Source organism: Bos taurus, chromosome 14, assembly GCF_002263795.3.
Source record: "Bos taurus isolate L1 Dominette 01449 registration number 42190680 breed Hereford chromosome 14, ARS-UCD2.0, whole genome shotgun sequence".
NCBI classification, from domain to species: Eukaryota; Metazoa; Chordata; class Mammalia; order Artiodactyla; family Bovidae; genus Bos; species Bos taurus.
The window spans coordinates 73373074-73390429 of record NC_037341.1 but is presented as its reverse complement, the minus strand read 5'-3'; the positions used below and the strand labels follow the sequence as shown (position 1 = coordinate 73390429).

General features: G+C 41.2%; 1 protein-coding gene across 1 annotated transcript in view; it reads right to left on the bottom strand.

The window, feature by feature from the left end:
* Positions 1-17047, bottom strand: part of PIP4P2 (phosphatidylinositol-4,5-bisphosphate 4-phosphatase 2) — a 71874-nt gene extending 54827 nt beyond the window's left edge. The window contains 1 exon segment of the mRNA NM_001040594.2: positions 16921-17047. Coding sequence (NP_001035684.1) covers positions 16921-17026 — 106 coding nt within the window. The 5' untranslated portion in view covers positions 17027-17047.
* Positions 17048-17356: the final 309 nt, after the last annotated feature.

Sequence of the window (17356 nt, the reverse complement as noted above, 5' to 3'; positions counted from 1 at the left end):
TCCAAATTGATTTTGGAGCCCAAGAAAATAAAACATTACTGCTCGCACTTTTCCATTTCTATTAAAATATAAAAACTGAAAAGCCACTAAAAAAAAAATCCAAAAGTTAATCTATTAAGTGTGGGGAGTTCCTCATTGTAGCCAGCTGGAAGTACAATGGTGGAGCTCCTATCCACGTTTTCTTCTCATGTTCTTCCAGCTCCTTATAAAACCTTCACTCCCTGAGTGACTTCAAAATCACCAGCAGCATCCTTCTTTGTTTTCTCATCCTTTCATTCATACAACTGATAACTTGTTTAATGCCTAGAAATATAAGATCAAGTGCAAGGGAACAGAGATGAAAGATCCAAGAATCCTGTCTCCCTCCTTGTCTTCCTCGATAAGGTCATGCACACAAATAAGTTTTAAAATATATAGTAGAAACATTGAGAGATATTGGTTTGGGAACAAATATTGTCCAGTAACAGAGATTAGAAAGGATTACACAGAAAGAAAGGACTTTGATGAATGGATAGAATTTGAATGCTTCATTTTCCAAAATCCCTTTCCTACTAACCTACCCACAGTAAGCAAAAAGTCAATCTTTGTCTAGAGTAGACTAGAAGTGGCTAATAAATGACACTGGTGTGAAGCAGTGAGTGTGGTCTTAGGAAAAACACACACATAGTGATACATGTGCATCTGCACGATCCCCATGTGAAAACAGGGTCCTTCCTATTAAAGTCTTGACCAGTTGGAGCAATGGACTAAATCAAACACAAAGAAATGCAAGGTTCCGCTCCAGGGGCCAGTACAGAGGGGTAGGGATAGGGTCTAAAAAATAGCACATGCTAAAGTACTCAGGGTCCCAGTCAAGGATAAAATCTACAAGAATCAATAACACCATGTGGCCAAAGTGCTTTCTAATACATTAAATTTTTATAAGTAACACATTTTCATGACCCAAAAATCAATATTCATGCAAAAAATGTATACTTAGAAGTGTTACTCCAATTTCTGTGTTGATTTATCATGGCCCACTTCAAAGATTTCCAGGTAAATCATTTTTTTTAAGTCCTTTCAGTGTTTCTTAAGCCCAGTACAGGTAATATTAATACACACACCCACACACACACATTCTCATTTCTCCGTTTTTGTTAAAAAGAAAAAAAAAAAGGCCTTCATCGTTCTTCACCTGACGTTTTTCATTTTATTTTATATCCTGGCAATCTTTCCATAAAGGTATGTAGGACTTCCTCATTTCTTTTCCAGCTGCACAGTGTCTCCATTTGTGTATATGTCACAGATTATTGTGGTGGTTTTACATATGGCTGCAAAATTCTTTGACACTCATCTACACTTGAGTTAGATTTGAAGTCTATATTTCTTCACCTTACATGCAGGTGACTTATAACTGTTTTGACCAATTAAGTGTGGCAGAAGTGACTTCTTAGACTAGGTCATAAAAGATGTATGTCTTCCATGAAGCCCAGCTTATTTTCAGGCATGTCTGGTAGATTTAAAAATAACCTATGTTCTCATTAGAGACTGTCAGTAAATGGAAATACTACTTTTGTTGTGCAAGGCATTGCACAAAGCTTTCTATGTAGAGAACCAGAACAGGATCCCTGAATTCTGTAAATCTGGAAAATAGTTTTCTTATAAATTTAAAAAATAATTTTGTATTAACTGGTAGAACCTATACAGCTCAGTAGAGATCAGTGTTTATTTGGGAAATTCCTATGTGTGTGTATGTGTTCGTTGCTTAGTCATGCCCGACTCTTTGCAACCCCATAGACTGCAGCCCACAAGGCCCCTCTGTCCATTGGATTCTCCAGGCAAGAACACTTGAGTGGGTTGCCATTTCCTTCTTCAAAAGGAACTATAAAAAGAAAGAAAGTGATGTCGCTCAATCGTGTCTGACTCTTTGCAACCCCATGGACTGTAGCCTACCTGGCTCCTCCATCCATGGAATTTTCCAGGCAAGAGTACTGGAGTGGGTTGCCATTTCCTTCTCTGGGAAATTCCTATGCTCTAGGATTAATAACCACTCAGGTGTTGGTGAAAGTCTCTTATTTTAAGTCTGTTCACTATCATTTCTAAGTATTGCTTTTCCTCTGGATGGTGAATCTTAGCACTTTAATCTCTGAAATTTTAAAACTTCACCTGTTCAGATGCAACTATTAGAAGCTTTCTGTATACAGGTTTTAAATTTGTATTATGGATATGCAAAGCTTAAATATCTCAACTTGACAAAGCATGGGAGGAAAAGAGATTTTTCCACTGCCTTTAGAAATACATGCTTTGAATCAAATGCTCTAATGGTCATATGGCACATACAAATACTTTCTACAGAAGAAAAAATATCATATGCTAGTTGGCCTTCTGATGCTTAAAAGAGCTATGTAGCACTCCTTAATGCTCAATATATTGTCTTTGCAATTTTCAAAAGTATACTGGAAGAAATAGTAATTTTAGTTAAAAAGGGACATTGGCAGTGAAAGAGTGAAGTAAAAACAAAGATAATAACCAGTCCCTTGGACAGCAAGGAGACCAAATCAGTCAATCCTAAAGGAAATTAATCCTAAATATTCACTGGAAGGACTGATACTGAAGCTGAAGCTCCAGTGCTTTGGCCACCTGATGTCAAGAACTGACTCATTAGAAAAAACCCTGATGCTGGGAAAGACTGAAGCCAGGAGGAGAAGGGGACAACAGAGGATGAGATGATTGGATGGCATCACTGACTCAACTCAACGGACATGAGTTTGAGCAAGCTCCAGGAGATGGTGATGGACAGGGAGGCCTGGTGTGCTGCAGTCCATGGGGTCGCAAAGAGTCGGACACGACTGAGCAACTGAACAATGACAATATTTTAAAGTTATAGATATTTTTATCTTAGGTATATCTAGATTCCTTACCAAGAACAATTATGTCATGAGATGAAAAAGCAAAAGGGAACACATTGTACTACTTCTTCTCAAGTGAAAACGGAGGCCTAGAGTTGTAAAGTAACTACTCTGAGGTCACAGCTATTAACTGGCTGAAAGATTTCAAAAGTGTCAGGTCCCTGTAGGCCAAACTACACCCGGTGGCGAAGGCAATGGCACCCCACTCCAGAACTCTTGCCTGGCAAATCCCATGGATGGAGGAGCCTCGTGGGCTGCAGTCCATGGGGTCGCTAAGAGTAGGACACGACTGAGCGACTTCACTTTCACTTTTCACTTTCCTTCATTGGAGAAGGAAATGGCAACCCACTCCAGTATCCTTGCCTGGAAAATCCCATGGATGCAGGAGCCTGCTGGGCTACAGTCCACGGGGTCACAAAGAGTCGGACACTGAGCGACTTCACTTTCATGCATTGGAGAAGGAAATGGCAACCCACTCCAGTGTTATTGCCTGGAGAATCCCAGGGGCGGGGGAGCCTGGTGGGCTGCCATCTATGGGGTCGCACAGAGTCGGACACGACTGAAGCGACTTAGCAGCAGCAGCAGCAGCACAGCCGGTGGCAGATTATCTCAGGCTACTCAGGAATTCAGTTACACAATGCTTGAGGAACTTACCTGAAGACCAGGAAGAGGAGACACATTTTTCATTTATTTTTTACATATTTATTTGTATTCTTTCGGAGAAAAAGAAATTCACTTTATAATAGGAAAGGGAAAAAATCTAGGGACATGCCAAAGCAACACAAACTCTGATGCACTCTCCACCCAACCTCAAAAAAAGAAAAGTAGAAATTCTCTCAAAAGAACAGAGCAGCAGGCAGAATGCATTCCCTTTTAAAATTGATTAAAGGGTTGTCATTCTTAGGTTGTACAATATCTCTTCATCCTTATAAAAAGGAAACTTGTAACAGCTGAGCATAAAGCTGTATTCAGGGTTGTCAGCTTTCCTCCAAAGTGGAAGGCTTAGGGTTTCCACTGATCACTTCCCAGACAGATGCTTACTGCTCTGAAATATAGTTGTGAACATACATCCTGCTATGAGTCTCCTCTCTAACATCTGTATATATCTATCTAACATCTGTATCCATCTGGCAAATCTTGCAAGATTTTAACAGAATGCTGTATCCTAAAAGTCTGACATTTCTGAAGAGTATGAAGAATCCTTGGGAATAGATGAGAAGCTGAAAATATCATCTCCCACTACAGCAAAGCCTTACCATACATCTAATAGGTAACTGTTGAATGAAATGTATTTCTCAGGCCTGATCTCTCCCCAGATTCCAGACTTGCATATCCAACTGCATACTGGACACTTTCAATAGAATGATGACTGAAGGTATTTCACACTCAACTTGTCTGAAACAAAATATTTATTTCCACTGTCCTTCTTTCTTCTCATCCCCCTCCACACACCAAACTCTTTCAGTTTTCCCACTTTAGAAAAAAAGTACATTTTTTACCTAGCTTTTTAGCTCAGTTTTGGACATGTGTGATTCCTTTCTTTCCACTGATTCAATCCTTCACCAAGTCCTGCTGCTCTTTGCTTAAAATATGTCTTGAATCTAACCATATTTTACTGCTTCCATCACCTCTACCTTGGTTCAGAGCACCATTACCTCTTGCCTATTTCACTCCAACAGCCTCCTGATTAGTTTCATGTCTTATTAGCCTCTTCTCATTCCCTGCCCCCCCCCCCAATAATTCATTCTCTAAACATCAACCAGGATGATCTACTTAAAGCTAAAACATTTCACATTTCATGTCTCTCATTTGCTTCAAAATTTCCATGGCTTCCGTTACCCTGAGCACACAGTCCCATCTCTGATGGTGGCCAACAAAGCTGCCATGAAACCTGTTATCCGCCATCTGCCTCTACAAGGATGAAGTCCTAGCCCCTATAGTTGCTGACTTTCAGCACGCCCTGAAAGGAGGTCAGGGAGGCGATCAGGAATGAGGCATTCTGTATTTGGGGGACAAACTGGCAGAACAGGCCTTTAGAGAGGTAGGTATTCTCAAGAGAAGATTTTACGAGCACATTTTCTTGCATCTTCTTTTTTTTAAACAGATGATTTTATTGATTTCATTTATTTTTCTTTTTTGACTGTGCTGCATTTTCGTTGCTCTAGTTGTGGCAAATGGGTGCTACCCTCTAGTCGCTGTGTGGGGGCTTCTTGCTGTGGAGGCCCCTCTTGTTGTGGAACACGGACTCTGGGGGCACAGGCTTCAGCAGCTGTGGGGCCTAGGCTCTAGGGCAGATGCTCAGTGGTTGTGGTGCATGGGCTGAGTTGCTCCAAGACATGCGGGATCTTCCCAGCACATGAGATCTGGGATCTTCCTGCCCCGGGGACTGAACCTGTGCCTCCTGTACTGCAAGGCAGATCCTCTACCACTGAGACACTAGGGAAAGCCCTTGCATCTTCTCATATCTAGAAAAAGACTAAAATCAGTAATGGAGAGACTTCTGCTCCTCATGACTAGCAGCAACATTCTGCCAAAAGGAGTGCTTCGCTGCACGCACACCCCTTTCACTAAAATCACATATGTGGGACTGCTCCCTTACCTCTCTGGAGCAGTTCCTCAGGGCTATCTGAGGGGCTGTCTCCCAGGCTATGTTCCCCATTTAGCCCCAAAGAAAGCTTAACTCATAACTTTCACTTTTTGCATTTTTTCATCAACAAAGCTCTCCTGGTGTATGCTAGCCTAGACCCATAACACTTTCTACCATACTTCCCCCAAGTCACTACACTCGGAACAACTGTCCTCTGCTTTAAAACAGAATGTGTTGTGCCCGTTGTTCCAGCTGCCTGACACACTCCTCCCTTAATCTTCCAACGACTGATCTCAATTTCTTTTTCAGGTGTCTGAGCAATGGTCATCTCTGAGATACCTTTTCTGAACACATTGCCTGAAATACTCCCCACACGGCCAGTTAACTATCCTCATGATACTTAATTCTCTTCAGTTTCTGGAACTGTAAAGCTTAGCAAAGGCATTTGTCATGTTACACTGAAATGTAAGCTCCTTGTCATCTGGATCTGTGTAACAGGTGCTCAAATATTTGAAATGGTTGAATGAAATATGCCTTGATTAATGTTTTCAAGATGTTTGGTAGAGCCAGGAGGCTATGCGGGCATTATAAAATGGAATAAAAAAATCATGGAGCTTTATTCATGGAGCCTGCTGAATAGGATTATAACAGAAAAGGATTATAATAGGAAACAGGCTTGCCAGAATATTGGAAACCTGGAAGAAGATATACTTCAGTAATGTTTGGGCTCTATTTTCCCTTCATAAGGATATGGTCTCAGTGAAGCAGATTTTGATTCAAGAACTGTTCTGTACAAGCAGAGCACAGGGACCTATATTCAATATCTTGTTAACAAATTATAATGGAAAAGAATCTTAAAATTATATATATATAAATATGCTGCTAAGTCGCTTCAGTCATGTCCAACTCTGTGCGACCCCATAGATGGCAGCCCACCAGGCTCCCCTGTCCCTAGGATTCTCCAGGCAAGAGCACTGGAGTGGGTTGCCATTTCCTTCTCCAATGCATGAAAGTGAAAAGTGAAAGTGGAGTTGCTTAGTCGTGTCCGAGTTTTTGCGACCCCATGGACTGCAGACCACCAGGCTCCTTCATCCATGGGATTTTCCAGGCAATATATATATATAACTGAATCACTTGCCTATACACCTGAAACAACATTGTAAATCAACTATATTTCAGTAAAAAAACAAACAAAAAAAGAATTATTGGGAAAAAAAATCTCCTTAAATGGAGGATGAGCTTCAGCACAGCACAAAATCAAGCTTTCCTACCTTCTCAGTATCACAGCAGATACACACCCTTACTGGGAGCTTCAGGTAGCTGCTTTTAAATATGCTGCATCTATTTCCCCTCATGGTGACAACTGGTTTCTAGTGGGTTTTCAGAAACCTTGGCAAATAAAATGAGAATTTAATTTAATCTTACAGGAGGTAAGTGTAGGTCTCTGGGTCGACCTTATCTGTTCCTGCCAATCCACAGCCAACCTTAAACTCTGCAAGGATGCAAGGTTCAGAAACTTAAGACTGTCCCAAGAGATTACAGAATGCTAGCTCAGTGCAATGGACTGAATGTCGTGATCCCCTCACCATTCATATGTTGGATCCTACCCCCCTCCAATATGATGGTATTAGGAGGTGGGAACTTTGGGAGATAATTAGGTCACGAGAATGGAGATCTCATGACTGAGACTGGTGTTCTTCTGAAAAGAACCCAAGAGAGCTTTCTTGCCCTCTTTCCGCCACAGTGAGGATACAAGGAGAGGTTGGGGGCTCTGCAACCCAGAAGAGAGCTCTCACTAGACACCGAATCTGCTGGATCCTCCACCCTGGACTTTCCAGACTCCAGAACTGTGAGAAATAAATGTTTGCTGTTTAAGCCATCCAGTCTATGGTATTCTGTTATAACAGCCTGAATCAAGGCACTCTACAGCGTCTAGTGAAACTCTAGCCTAGTGTAGGACGTAGCTCTAAGTGAAATAAACTTTGCCCCACTGTAAAGACGTTGAAGTGAGGAACCATTTTCACTTAGATTTCTTCAGGGAGAGGACTTAAGAGAACCACTAAAATATACCTTCCTTATTGTACAATTTCTAAGTAAGATATACAAAGGCTCATATTAGATAACTTATCTCTCCAACCAGGAGTCAATTTATTTTCTAGTCACTGAAAACATTTCCTCAAGCAACTGTGAATTTATACACTTTTTAAAGTGAAACAAGGTGAAAAGGAAATGTCAATGCCTTCTAAAATGTTTCATAGGTAATCTAAGCTTGTTTTCACAATAAAGGAGTATTAACCTCTTTATTGAAGTTGATTTGAGGTAATTTTATGATTAAAATAAATGTAATTAGCATATTACATTAGATGGAAATGAACAGTTCCTCAGTTCTCTTAAAAAGGATCTGCATATAAACATATCTAAACAATTCTCAACAAGGTCACTGATAACTTTCATGACACTAAATTCAAATGACATTTTTTAGATTATATCTGTTTGTCCTTTCTTGTAGCTTTTGACATGTTTGATCATTCCCTTTTTGAAGTGTTTTCTTCTCCTTGATTCTGTAAGAGTACAGTCTCCTGGTTTTCACCCTACGTCACTGGAAGAAACTTATCAGCCTTTTTGCAGGTTCATCTTAATGTAACTGGTCATTGAATGTGGGAGTTTCTCAAAGCTTTGTCCGAGGCTCTCTCCTCTTCTCATGTTGTTCTTTCTCTCTAAGTGGGCTCAGATAAAGCTTCCAACTTTTAAACATTTTGGTACACAGAGAAAATGAAAATCTTTGTATAGATACTCAAAGCTGGAGGCCACTGGCCTAAAGGCTTCTGCTACTCCACAGATAGAGGATAATTAACATCTTAACACATGTATGTTCTATCTCATCACAATCTGTGTGGATCTGGGCAACTCTAAATTAAGATCCATGTATTTGGCTATCACCAATATGTGACACAATTTTATATTTTCAGCCCAGTCCTCATTATTAGCCCTGCACCCCTAGATCCAATTGCCTATGTGAGATCTTTTTTTGGATATTGCAAAGTACCTTAAATACATCATGTCTAAAACTAAGCTTATGATTTGTGTTCTTCAAAACTTGGTCCTCTTCTGGTATTCTCTATGTCTCAGTGTAAGCATACCAGGCTGTAGGAGCCAGAGTTCTAGGAAATAGCCTGACACTTCCTTCTCATTCCTACATTTAATCTATCATCAGCCCCACGTCAGCAATCCCTAATGTCTTCTTATCTCTCCACCTCTACCACTACCTGAGTCCAGGTTATCATCATGGCATCCAGTCCCATGACTTCGTGGCAAATAGATGGGGAAAAAACAGAAACAGACTTTATTTTCTTGGGCTCCAAAATCACTGTGGTTGGTGACTGCAGCCATGAAATTAAAAGACACTTGCTCCTTGGAAGAAAAACTATGACAAACCTAGATGGCGTATTACAAAGCAAAGACATTACTTTAAAGGCAAATGTCTGTATAGTTGAAGCTATGATTTTTCCAGTAGTCATGCATGGACGTGAAGTTGGACCATAAAGAAGGCTGAGTACAGAAGAATTGTTGCTTTTGAACTGTGGTGTTGGAGAGGACTCTCAAGAGTCCCTTGGACTGCAAGGATACCAAATGAGTCAATTCTAAAGGAAATCAACTCTTAATACTGGAAGGATCGATGCTGAAGCTGAAGCTCCAATACTTTGGCCACCTGAAGAGAAGAGCTGACTCACTGGAAAAGACCCTGATGCTGGGAAAGATTGAGGGCAGGAGGAGAAGGGGACCACAGAGGATGAGATGGTTGGATGGCATCACTGACTCAATGGACATGAGTCTGCGCAAGCTCCAGGAGAGGGTGAAGGACAGGGAAGCCTGGCACGCTGCAGTCCGTGGGGTCGCAAAGAGCCGGACACAACTGAGTGATGGAACAACAAATGCTACAGGAGAAGAGCAAAGTAATACCTCCAGGAGGAATGAAGAGTCTGAGCCAAAGCAGAAACAATGCCGAGTTGCGGATGTGTCTGGTAGTGAAAGTAAACTCCGACGCTACCACAAACAATACTGCATAGGAACTGGAATGTTAGATCCATGAGTCAAGGTAAATTGGACGTGGTCAAACAGGAGATGGCAAGAGTGAACACTGACTTTTTTAAACTCAGTGAACTAAAATGAACCAGAATGGGCGTATTTAATTCAGATGATTGTTATATCTATGACCATGGGCAAGAATCCCTTAAAAGAAATGGAGTATCCTTCATAGTCAACAAAAGACTCTAAATGCAGTACTTGGATCCAAACTCAAAAATGACAGAATGATTTCAGTTCATATCCAAGGTAAAAAACTCAACATCACAGTAATCCAACTCTATGCCTGAAGCACTAATGAAGATGAAGCTGAAGTTGAACGGTTCTATGAAGACCTACAACACATTTTAGAACTAAAGGAAAAAAGATGCCCTTTGAAACACCGGGGACTAGAATGAAAAAGCAGGAAGTTAAGAGATATCTGGAGTAACAGGCAAGTTTGGCCTTGGAGTACAGAACGAAGCAGGGCATAGGCTAACAGAGTTTTGCCAAGAAAACACTCGTCACAGCAAACACCCTCTTCCAACAACACAAGAGAAGACTACATGTGGACATCACCAGATGGTCAATATCAAAATCTGACTGATTATATTCTTTGCAGCTGAAGATGAGAATCTCTATAGAGTCAGCAAAAACAAAACCAGGAGCTGACTGTAGCTCAGATCATGAACTCCTTATTGCCAAATTCAGACTAAATTGAAGAAAGTAGGGAAAACCACTAGGCAATTAAATCATGAACTAAGTCAAATCCCTTATAATTATACAGCGGATGTGACAAATAGGTTCAAGGGATCAGATCTGATAGACAGTGTGTCAGAAGAACTAGGGACAGACGTTCGTAACATTGTACAGGAGGTGGTGATAAAAACCATCCCCAAGAAAAAGAAATGCAAAAAGGCAAAATGGTTTTCTGAGAAGGCCTTATATATAGCTGAGAAAAGTAGAGAAGCAAAAGGCAAAGGAGAAAAGAAAAGATATACCCATCTGAATGCAGAGTTTCAAAGAATAGCAAGGAGAGAGAGTCTTCCTAAGCGAACAATGCAAAGAAATAGAGGAAAACAACAGAATGGGAAAGACTAGAGATCTCTTCAAGAAAATTAGAGATATCAAGGGAATATTTCATGCAAAGATGGGCACAATAAAGGACAGAAATAGCATGGACCTAACAGAAGCAGAAGAGTTTAAGAAGAGGTGGCAAGAATACTCAGAATCTAACTATACAAAACAGGTTTTAATGACCCAGATAACCATGATAGTGTGGTCACTCACCTAGAGCCACAGACATCCTGGAATGTGAAGTCAAGTGGGCCTTCAAAAGCACTACTATGAACAAAGCTAGTAGAGCTATTTCAAATCCTAAAAGATGATGCTGTTAAAGTGCTACACTCAATGTGCCAGCAAACTTGGAAAACTCAGCAGTGGCCACAGGACTGGAAAGGGTCAGATTTAATTCTAATCCCAAAGAAGGGCAATGCCAAAAAATGTTCAAACTACCATGCAGTTGCACTCCATTCACATGCTATCAAGGTAATGCTAAAAATCCTTCAAGCCTGACATCAACTATATATGAACTGAGAACTTCCAGATGTACAAGCTGGATTTAGAAAAGGCAGAGGAACCAGAGATCAAATTGCAAACATCCATGGATCATAGAAAAAGCAAGAGAGTTCCAGAAAAACATCTACTTCTGCTTCACTGACTACACTAAAGTCTTTGACTGTGTGGATCACAACAAACTGGCTTAAAGAGACGGGAATACCAGACCACCTTACCTGCCTTTTGAGAAACCTGTATGCAACTCAAGGAAGTAATAGTTAGAACTGGACATGGAACAACAGACTGATTCAAAATGGGGAAAGCAGTACGTCAAGGCTGTATATCACCCTGCTTATTTAACTGATATGCAGAGTACATCACGCGAAATGCTGGACTTGAGGAACTCAAGCTAGAATCAAGATTGTTGGAAGAAATATCAATAACCTCAGATATGCAGATGATACCACCCTTATGGCAGAAAGCAAAGAGGAACTAAAGAGCCTCTTGATGAAAGTGAAAGAGTAGAGTGAAAACCTGGCTTAAAACTCAACATTCAGAAAACTAAAATCATGGCATCCAGGCCCATAAGTTCATGGCTAATGGATGGGGAAAAAATGGAAACAATGACAGACTTTACTTTCTTGGGCTCCAAAATCACTGTGGACAATGACTGCAGCCATGAAATTAGAACGCACTTGCTCCTTGGAAGAAAAGCTACGAGAAGCCTAGACAGTGTAGCAAGAACATCACTTTGCCGACCAAAGTCCATCTAGTCAAAACTATGCTTTTTCTTGTAGACATGTATGGATGTGAAAATTGGACCCTAAAGAAGGCTGAACAGAAAAGAATTGATGCTTTTGAACTGTGGTGTTGGAGAAGGCTCTTGAGAGTCCCTTGGACAGCAAAGAGATCAAACGAGTCAAACCTAAAGGAAATCAACCCTGAATATTCATTGGAAGGACTGATGTTGAAGCTGAAACTCCAATACTGTGGTTACCTAATGCAAAGTACTGACTCATTTGAAAAGACCCTGATGCTGGGAAAGATTGAGGGCAGGAGGAGAAGGGGACAACAGAGGATGAGATGGTTGGATGGCATCACCGATTCAATGGACATCAGTCTGAGCAAACTCCAGGAGATAGTGAAGGACAGGGAGGCCTGGCGAGCTGCAGTCCACGGGGTTGCAGATAGTCGGATACAACTGAGCTTCTGAACAACAGCAAAGCAAAAGCTAGAAGACTTCTTGTGGCCTAGTCTCCAGTCATCCAGGTCTCTGTTACAATATTCTGTAGCCTAAAAGCAATCACAATATCAGTCCAGATTCAAAGAGAAGAACTATTCTAGGAGTTGAATATCAAAAAGCATAGTTCTTAGGAGAGGAGGAAAGTCTTTGGAGAACATGAACCACAGCACCCTCTCTCCTCCCATTCTGCATTTCATCCCCTATTGCTGTTTCTGCTTTCACCACACTGGCCTTCTCTCTGGTCCTGGTACTCACCATCCTCTATCCTGCTACAGGCTTTTGCACACACCCCCCCCCCTTTTTTTTTTTTTTTGCTTAGAGTGTTCTTTTGATCCCCAGTTTGCCAAATGAACTACTGTTCAGCTTTCATACCTAAATCAAGTCTGACGAAAGCCTTTCCTAATCAGGCTAAATCTTTTCATGATATCTTCTATACTCTCAGGGCATGGGATATATTTTTAGCACTGTCCTCTTCCCCATTGCACTTTGTATTTGTCTGAATGACTACGTAATTTTTGTCTTAATATCCCCCACTAACCTGGAAGAAGAGCCATGTCTGTTTTTTCCTTTCTTACCACAAAGCCTGGCTAGTATTCCAGTATTTATTTTCTGAATAAATAACAAACAGAAATAAACTAAACAAATGAAATATCTCTGCATAACAAAGTACCCTTTTCCCTACAGAATTATAGTGAAGTAGATAATCACATTCCCATATTCCATGCATAAATAATTAGACAACCCAAATATAAACCATTTTTCACAGATGACGTCTCATGAATTTAGATGTCATATTCATTTGCCACATCCTATCTATAAAATTAGCAGATGTATAAAGAAAGCAAGTACATATAGCTAAACTGAATAAGTTTTGCGGTATGTTTCTAATCTCCTTTCAAATGAGGCTAAAACTCTTTGATTTTAATTTCTATGATTTAAAAAAAGCAGAAAAGTATACCAAATGGAGAGGTGATTTCCTACTCTACACAGGAATCCAGTACTGATAGCAAAGACCACTAGAAGCATTCTACTTAGAAACCCAGGGGATTTGATACACAAGTGAAACGAGACCCAGATACGAACTGCCTCTCACAATATTATCAATAAAAAGTGAAAGTGTCAGTCGCTCAGTCATGTCTGACTTTTTGTGACCCCGTGGACTGTAGCCTGCCAGCTCCTCTGTCCAGGGAATTCTCCTGGCAATAATACTGTAGTGGGTAGCCACTCCCTTCTCCAGAGGATCTTCCTGACCCAAGGATTGATCCTGCGTCTCCTGCACTGCAGGCAGACTCTCTACCATCTGAGCCATAACTTGTCTACAAGTAAACATTCTATCAAGTTTCTATTTGAAATGAAATATTTCATCTTCTGGTGGGATCTCACATCCCTGTTCTTAGAAAGTTACACAAAGGGTGAAAGGTTAAATTGGAGGAAATATTCACTGTGCTTAGTCATTCAGCTGTGTCCGACTCTTTGTGACCCCCATGGACTGTAGCGCACCAGGCTCCTCTGTCCATGGGGATTCTCCAGGCAAGAATACTGGAGTGCATTGCCATGCCTTCCTCCGGGAATCAAACTCAGGTCTCCCACATTGCAAGCAGATCTTTTATCATCTGAGCCACCAGGGAAGCCAAATATTCACTAGTTATGGCTATTAACCCACCTATAATTACCCAGACTTTAAACATTTTTTTTGTAGAAGTGGTTAGTAGCTGTAATATTCACTAGTTATGGCTTTTAACCACTTCTACAAAAAATTTTTTTAAAGTCTGGATAATTATAGATGGTAATTACCATAAACCAAAGTTCTTTATCAAAAAGTACGTTTTATTTCTGGTCTTTTGAATCCCAAGCCTCTCAACTCTGATTGATGTCAACTACTGAAAATATTTGGTCTAGTGAAAGACTGTTTCTTGCAATCTGAAGTGATCCAACCATGTTTGTACTTATTCTTTCTCCACATTACAATGTGGATTCCGTGACGGCATGAATTTGGTTAGTTTTGTTTACCTAGAGCAATCTCTGGCACACGGTCCTGACCAATGAATTACTGAATGAGTGACTAGCACTGGTCTTCTAGAATCAGATCCTATGTATTTCGCAAAATATTTATCAATATTCTTATTTGTTATTTATTAAGAAAAAATATTTTGCCAAAAATGCAAAAAAAAAAAAAAAGCCTTTTACTTATCATTTATGCTTCTTGCTTCCTGGGTATTATGCCATATAAAATTAGTGTTTCTAATTATCTAACTCATCTCAATGACCAGTTAAGAAAAAAGTTCTACAATAAGTGAAAAGAGCGTCTGGCTAAGTCAATTGTTAAGAGCAAGACAACAAGCCCGAATTGGAATCACTTATGCAGACCTGGGTTCAACCCCTGGGTCAGGAAGATCCCCTGGAGAAGGAAATGGCAACCCACTCTTACCTGGAAAATCCCATGGTCAGAGGAGCCTGGTAGGTTACAGTCCATGGGGTCAAAAAGAGTCGGACACGGCTGAGTGACTTCACTTTCACCTTTCACCTTTCATGCTTCTCCCAGAAATGAAATGTTAACCTAATCAATCAGGAATCTCCTGATCAGCACTAGTGAGACAACCTGCCTGATAGAGACCTGCCATCCTTTAAAGAAAAGTGACCTTGCCACAATCAATCCACTTTTTGCTAGTATAATTTCCCTGTCCCACTGCCTTTTGCCTATATCAGTCTTTAAACTTTGTATGGATAGCTCTCTGGAGTTCCTTTCTATATGCTAGATGGGAGGCTGCCTGATTCATGAATCAATAAATGAAGCCAATAAGACTTTAAAAATTTACTCAGTTGAATTTTATAACACATTGAATTTCTTTGATTGTTAAAAGTTTTCTGGAATAAAACTTCATTTTCTTAATGCCTTAGCTGGAACTTTTACCTTAGTGTGTGATTTCAGAAGTCTTATCAGATTAAACAACTGCATGGCAAATGATAAAGAAGTCTACAAGCAGATCCATGAGTATGACCATTTTTGTGGGGTGATTTAGCTATTATTTGACTAAAAATTAAAAAAAAAAGATGCCAGATAGAAGGCATGAAAATCTGTTATAAAACAGTTTCTTAAATCTAAACTCTGTCTCTCAATAAACTGTCAAATATTTTCTTAAAAAGGTGACTTGATAAGTTGAAACAGTCATTAATAAGTGTTTAAACCTAATGGAGACTATAAAATTTAGATAATAGTAAATATATTAACATCAAATTTGCCCAGTAAAGGAAATTCCCCCAAGTGGTCCTCTAACACATCTTTAATGCTGGCCAACAAACATGACTTGCGGGTTTTCAGTGTGTGAGTATCTGTACAGTTCACACCTTATTTCTCAACTCATCAATCACACTAAATTATTCACAACTCAACATCTTTTTCCTTTGTCCTGCTTCTTGTTAAGTGTGGATTAAGAACTAGATTGCTGTTCTTGAAGTTATAAAGTGCTAAACAGAAATTTTAAATACTCGACAAGTTCAACTTGCCCTACAGCTGCTCCAATTTCAGACTTGAACTTAGAAAAAGTTGTGTTACAAGAAACATGATCCACTCACATTTTCAAAAACATTATTGTGTGCTTCCTTAAACCTCTCACATTTATCCAAAAAAGAGAGATACACAACCTACATTTGCAAGAGCCATATTTGACCAATCTTTTCACTAGTCTAAGTGTTTTTTCAGTCTAGCCTTCCATTTCCTATAACCCCTGACTCTGCTTTCCAGTTATCTTTAACTCCTGACTCCGCCTTATTTCTACTACAGGCTTAGAACAAGGATAGTTACTGGAATAATTGAATGGTTTGCTAAATAGATTCCCCCTCATTTTCTTCAGATCCCACTGCCATCAAATCTTTCTTGATTCCACCTTGAGAAAAGAAATAAAGAGAAATATGCAATGTTATAGAGTCCATTTCAGTCTTAGATATGCATCAAAAATATTCCATCTTGCCTTCTATTCCTTTGCATTTACCACTCAAACTAACACATACTCCTTACAAGCAGGAGTAATAAGGACAGAGGTTTCAGATATATTAGTAACGTCCATTCCTTTTGGTAAGGCAACTCCCTGATTGAACGGAGTATGGTAGAAGATGCATATTTTTTCAAACTAAGCCCTTTCAAGGACAGACGCCAAGGTTGAGCAGTACTCCCGGCTTCTCGGCCACCCAAAGGAACTGTGAATGACTACGGAAGATCTGCACCAAATCATCCAGATGCAGTTCAGGAGCTGCTGTGAAACAGCAAAGCCCAGCCTGGGAAATTCATGTCACATCCCGTACGTGGGTCAGAAGTGGCGAAGTACAGACACACAGAGCAGTGGATAAGACAGGGTGCACACGCACACATCCCATACCGGTGGGGAGGAAGGGGCGAAACACACATACACACACACCCCCCAAACTACACCCCGAGAAAGCCCCTGGGGGGCCTCCCGGGCAGGCGGGCTCCCCTTCAGGGGGCACCGCCAGCCTCCGTCTTTCCCAGCCTCCGCCTCCCAAATCGCGGTCTATTGAACGTCCGAGGCTTCTCCCCTGTGAAGTGGAGAGGTGCACGCCGGCCTTACCTCGGGGGCTGCTGTCCTGGAGGTACGGGGGCGCCGTGGGAGTGACACTCCCCGAGTGGGACGCGGACAGCAGCGGCGAGCGCTCGTCCACGCCGTCAGCAGCCATGACTGCGGCAGAGGCGGCCGCGCAGGCCGAGTCCGCGGCCCCGGGAGGCGGTGTCGGCGCCGCGGCCGCTCGGAGGACCGGGCTGTGTCACACGGTAGGAGGCGGCGGGGCGGGGCGGGGAACGGGGGGCGGAGGAGGGCGGGGTGCGGAGAGGGGAGGGCCCACTGGGGAAGACCGCGAGGGAAAGGGGCCAAGTCACCGAAAGCACCGAGGAGCTAATGGAGGCAAGGGTTACCAAAACCTCAGAGGAGCCGAGTGGGATGCAAGGGTCACCAAAAACACAGAGGAGCTAATGGGATGGAAGGGTCAGCAAAACCTCAGAGAAGCAAG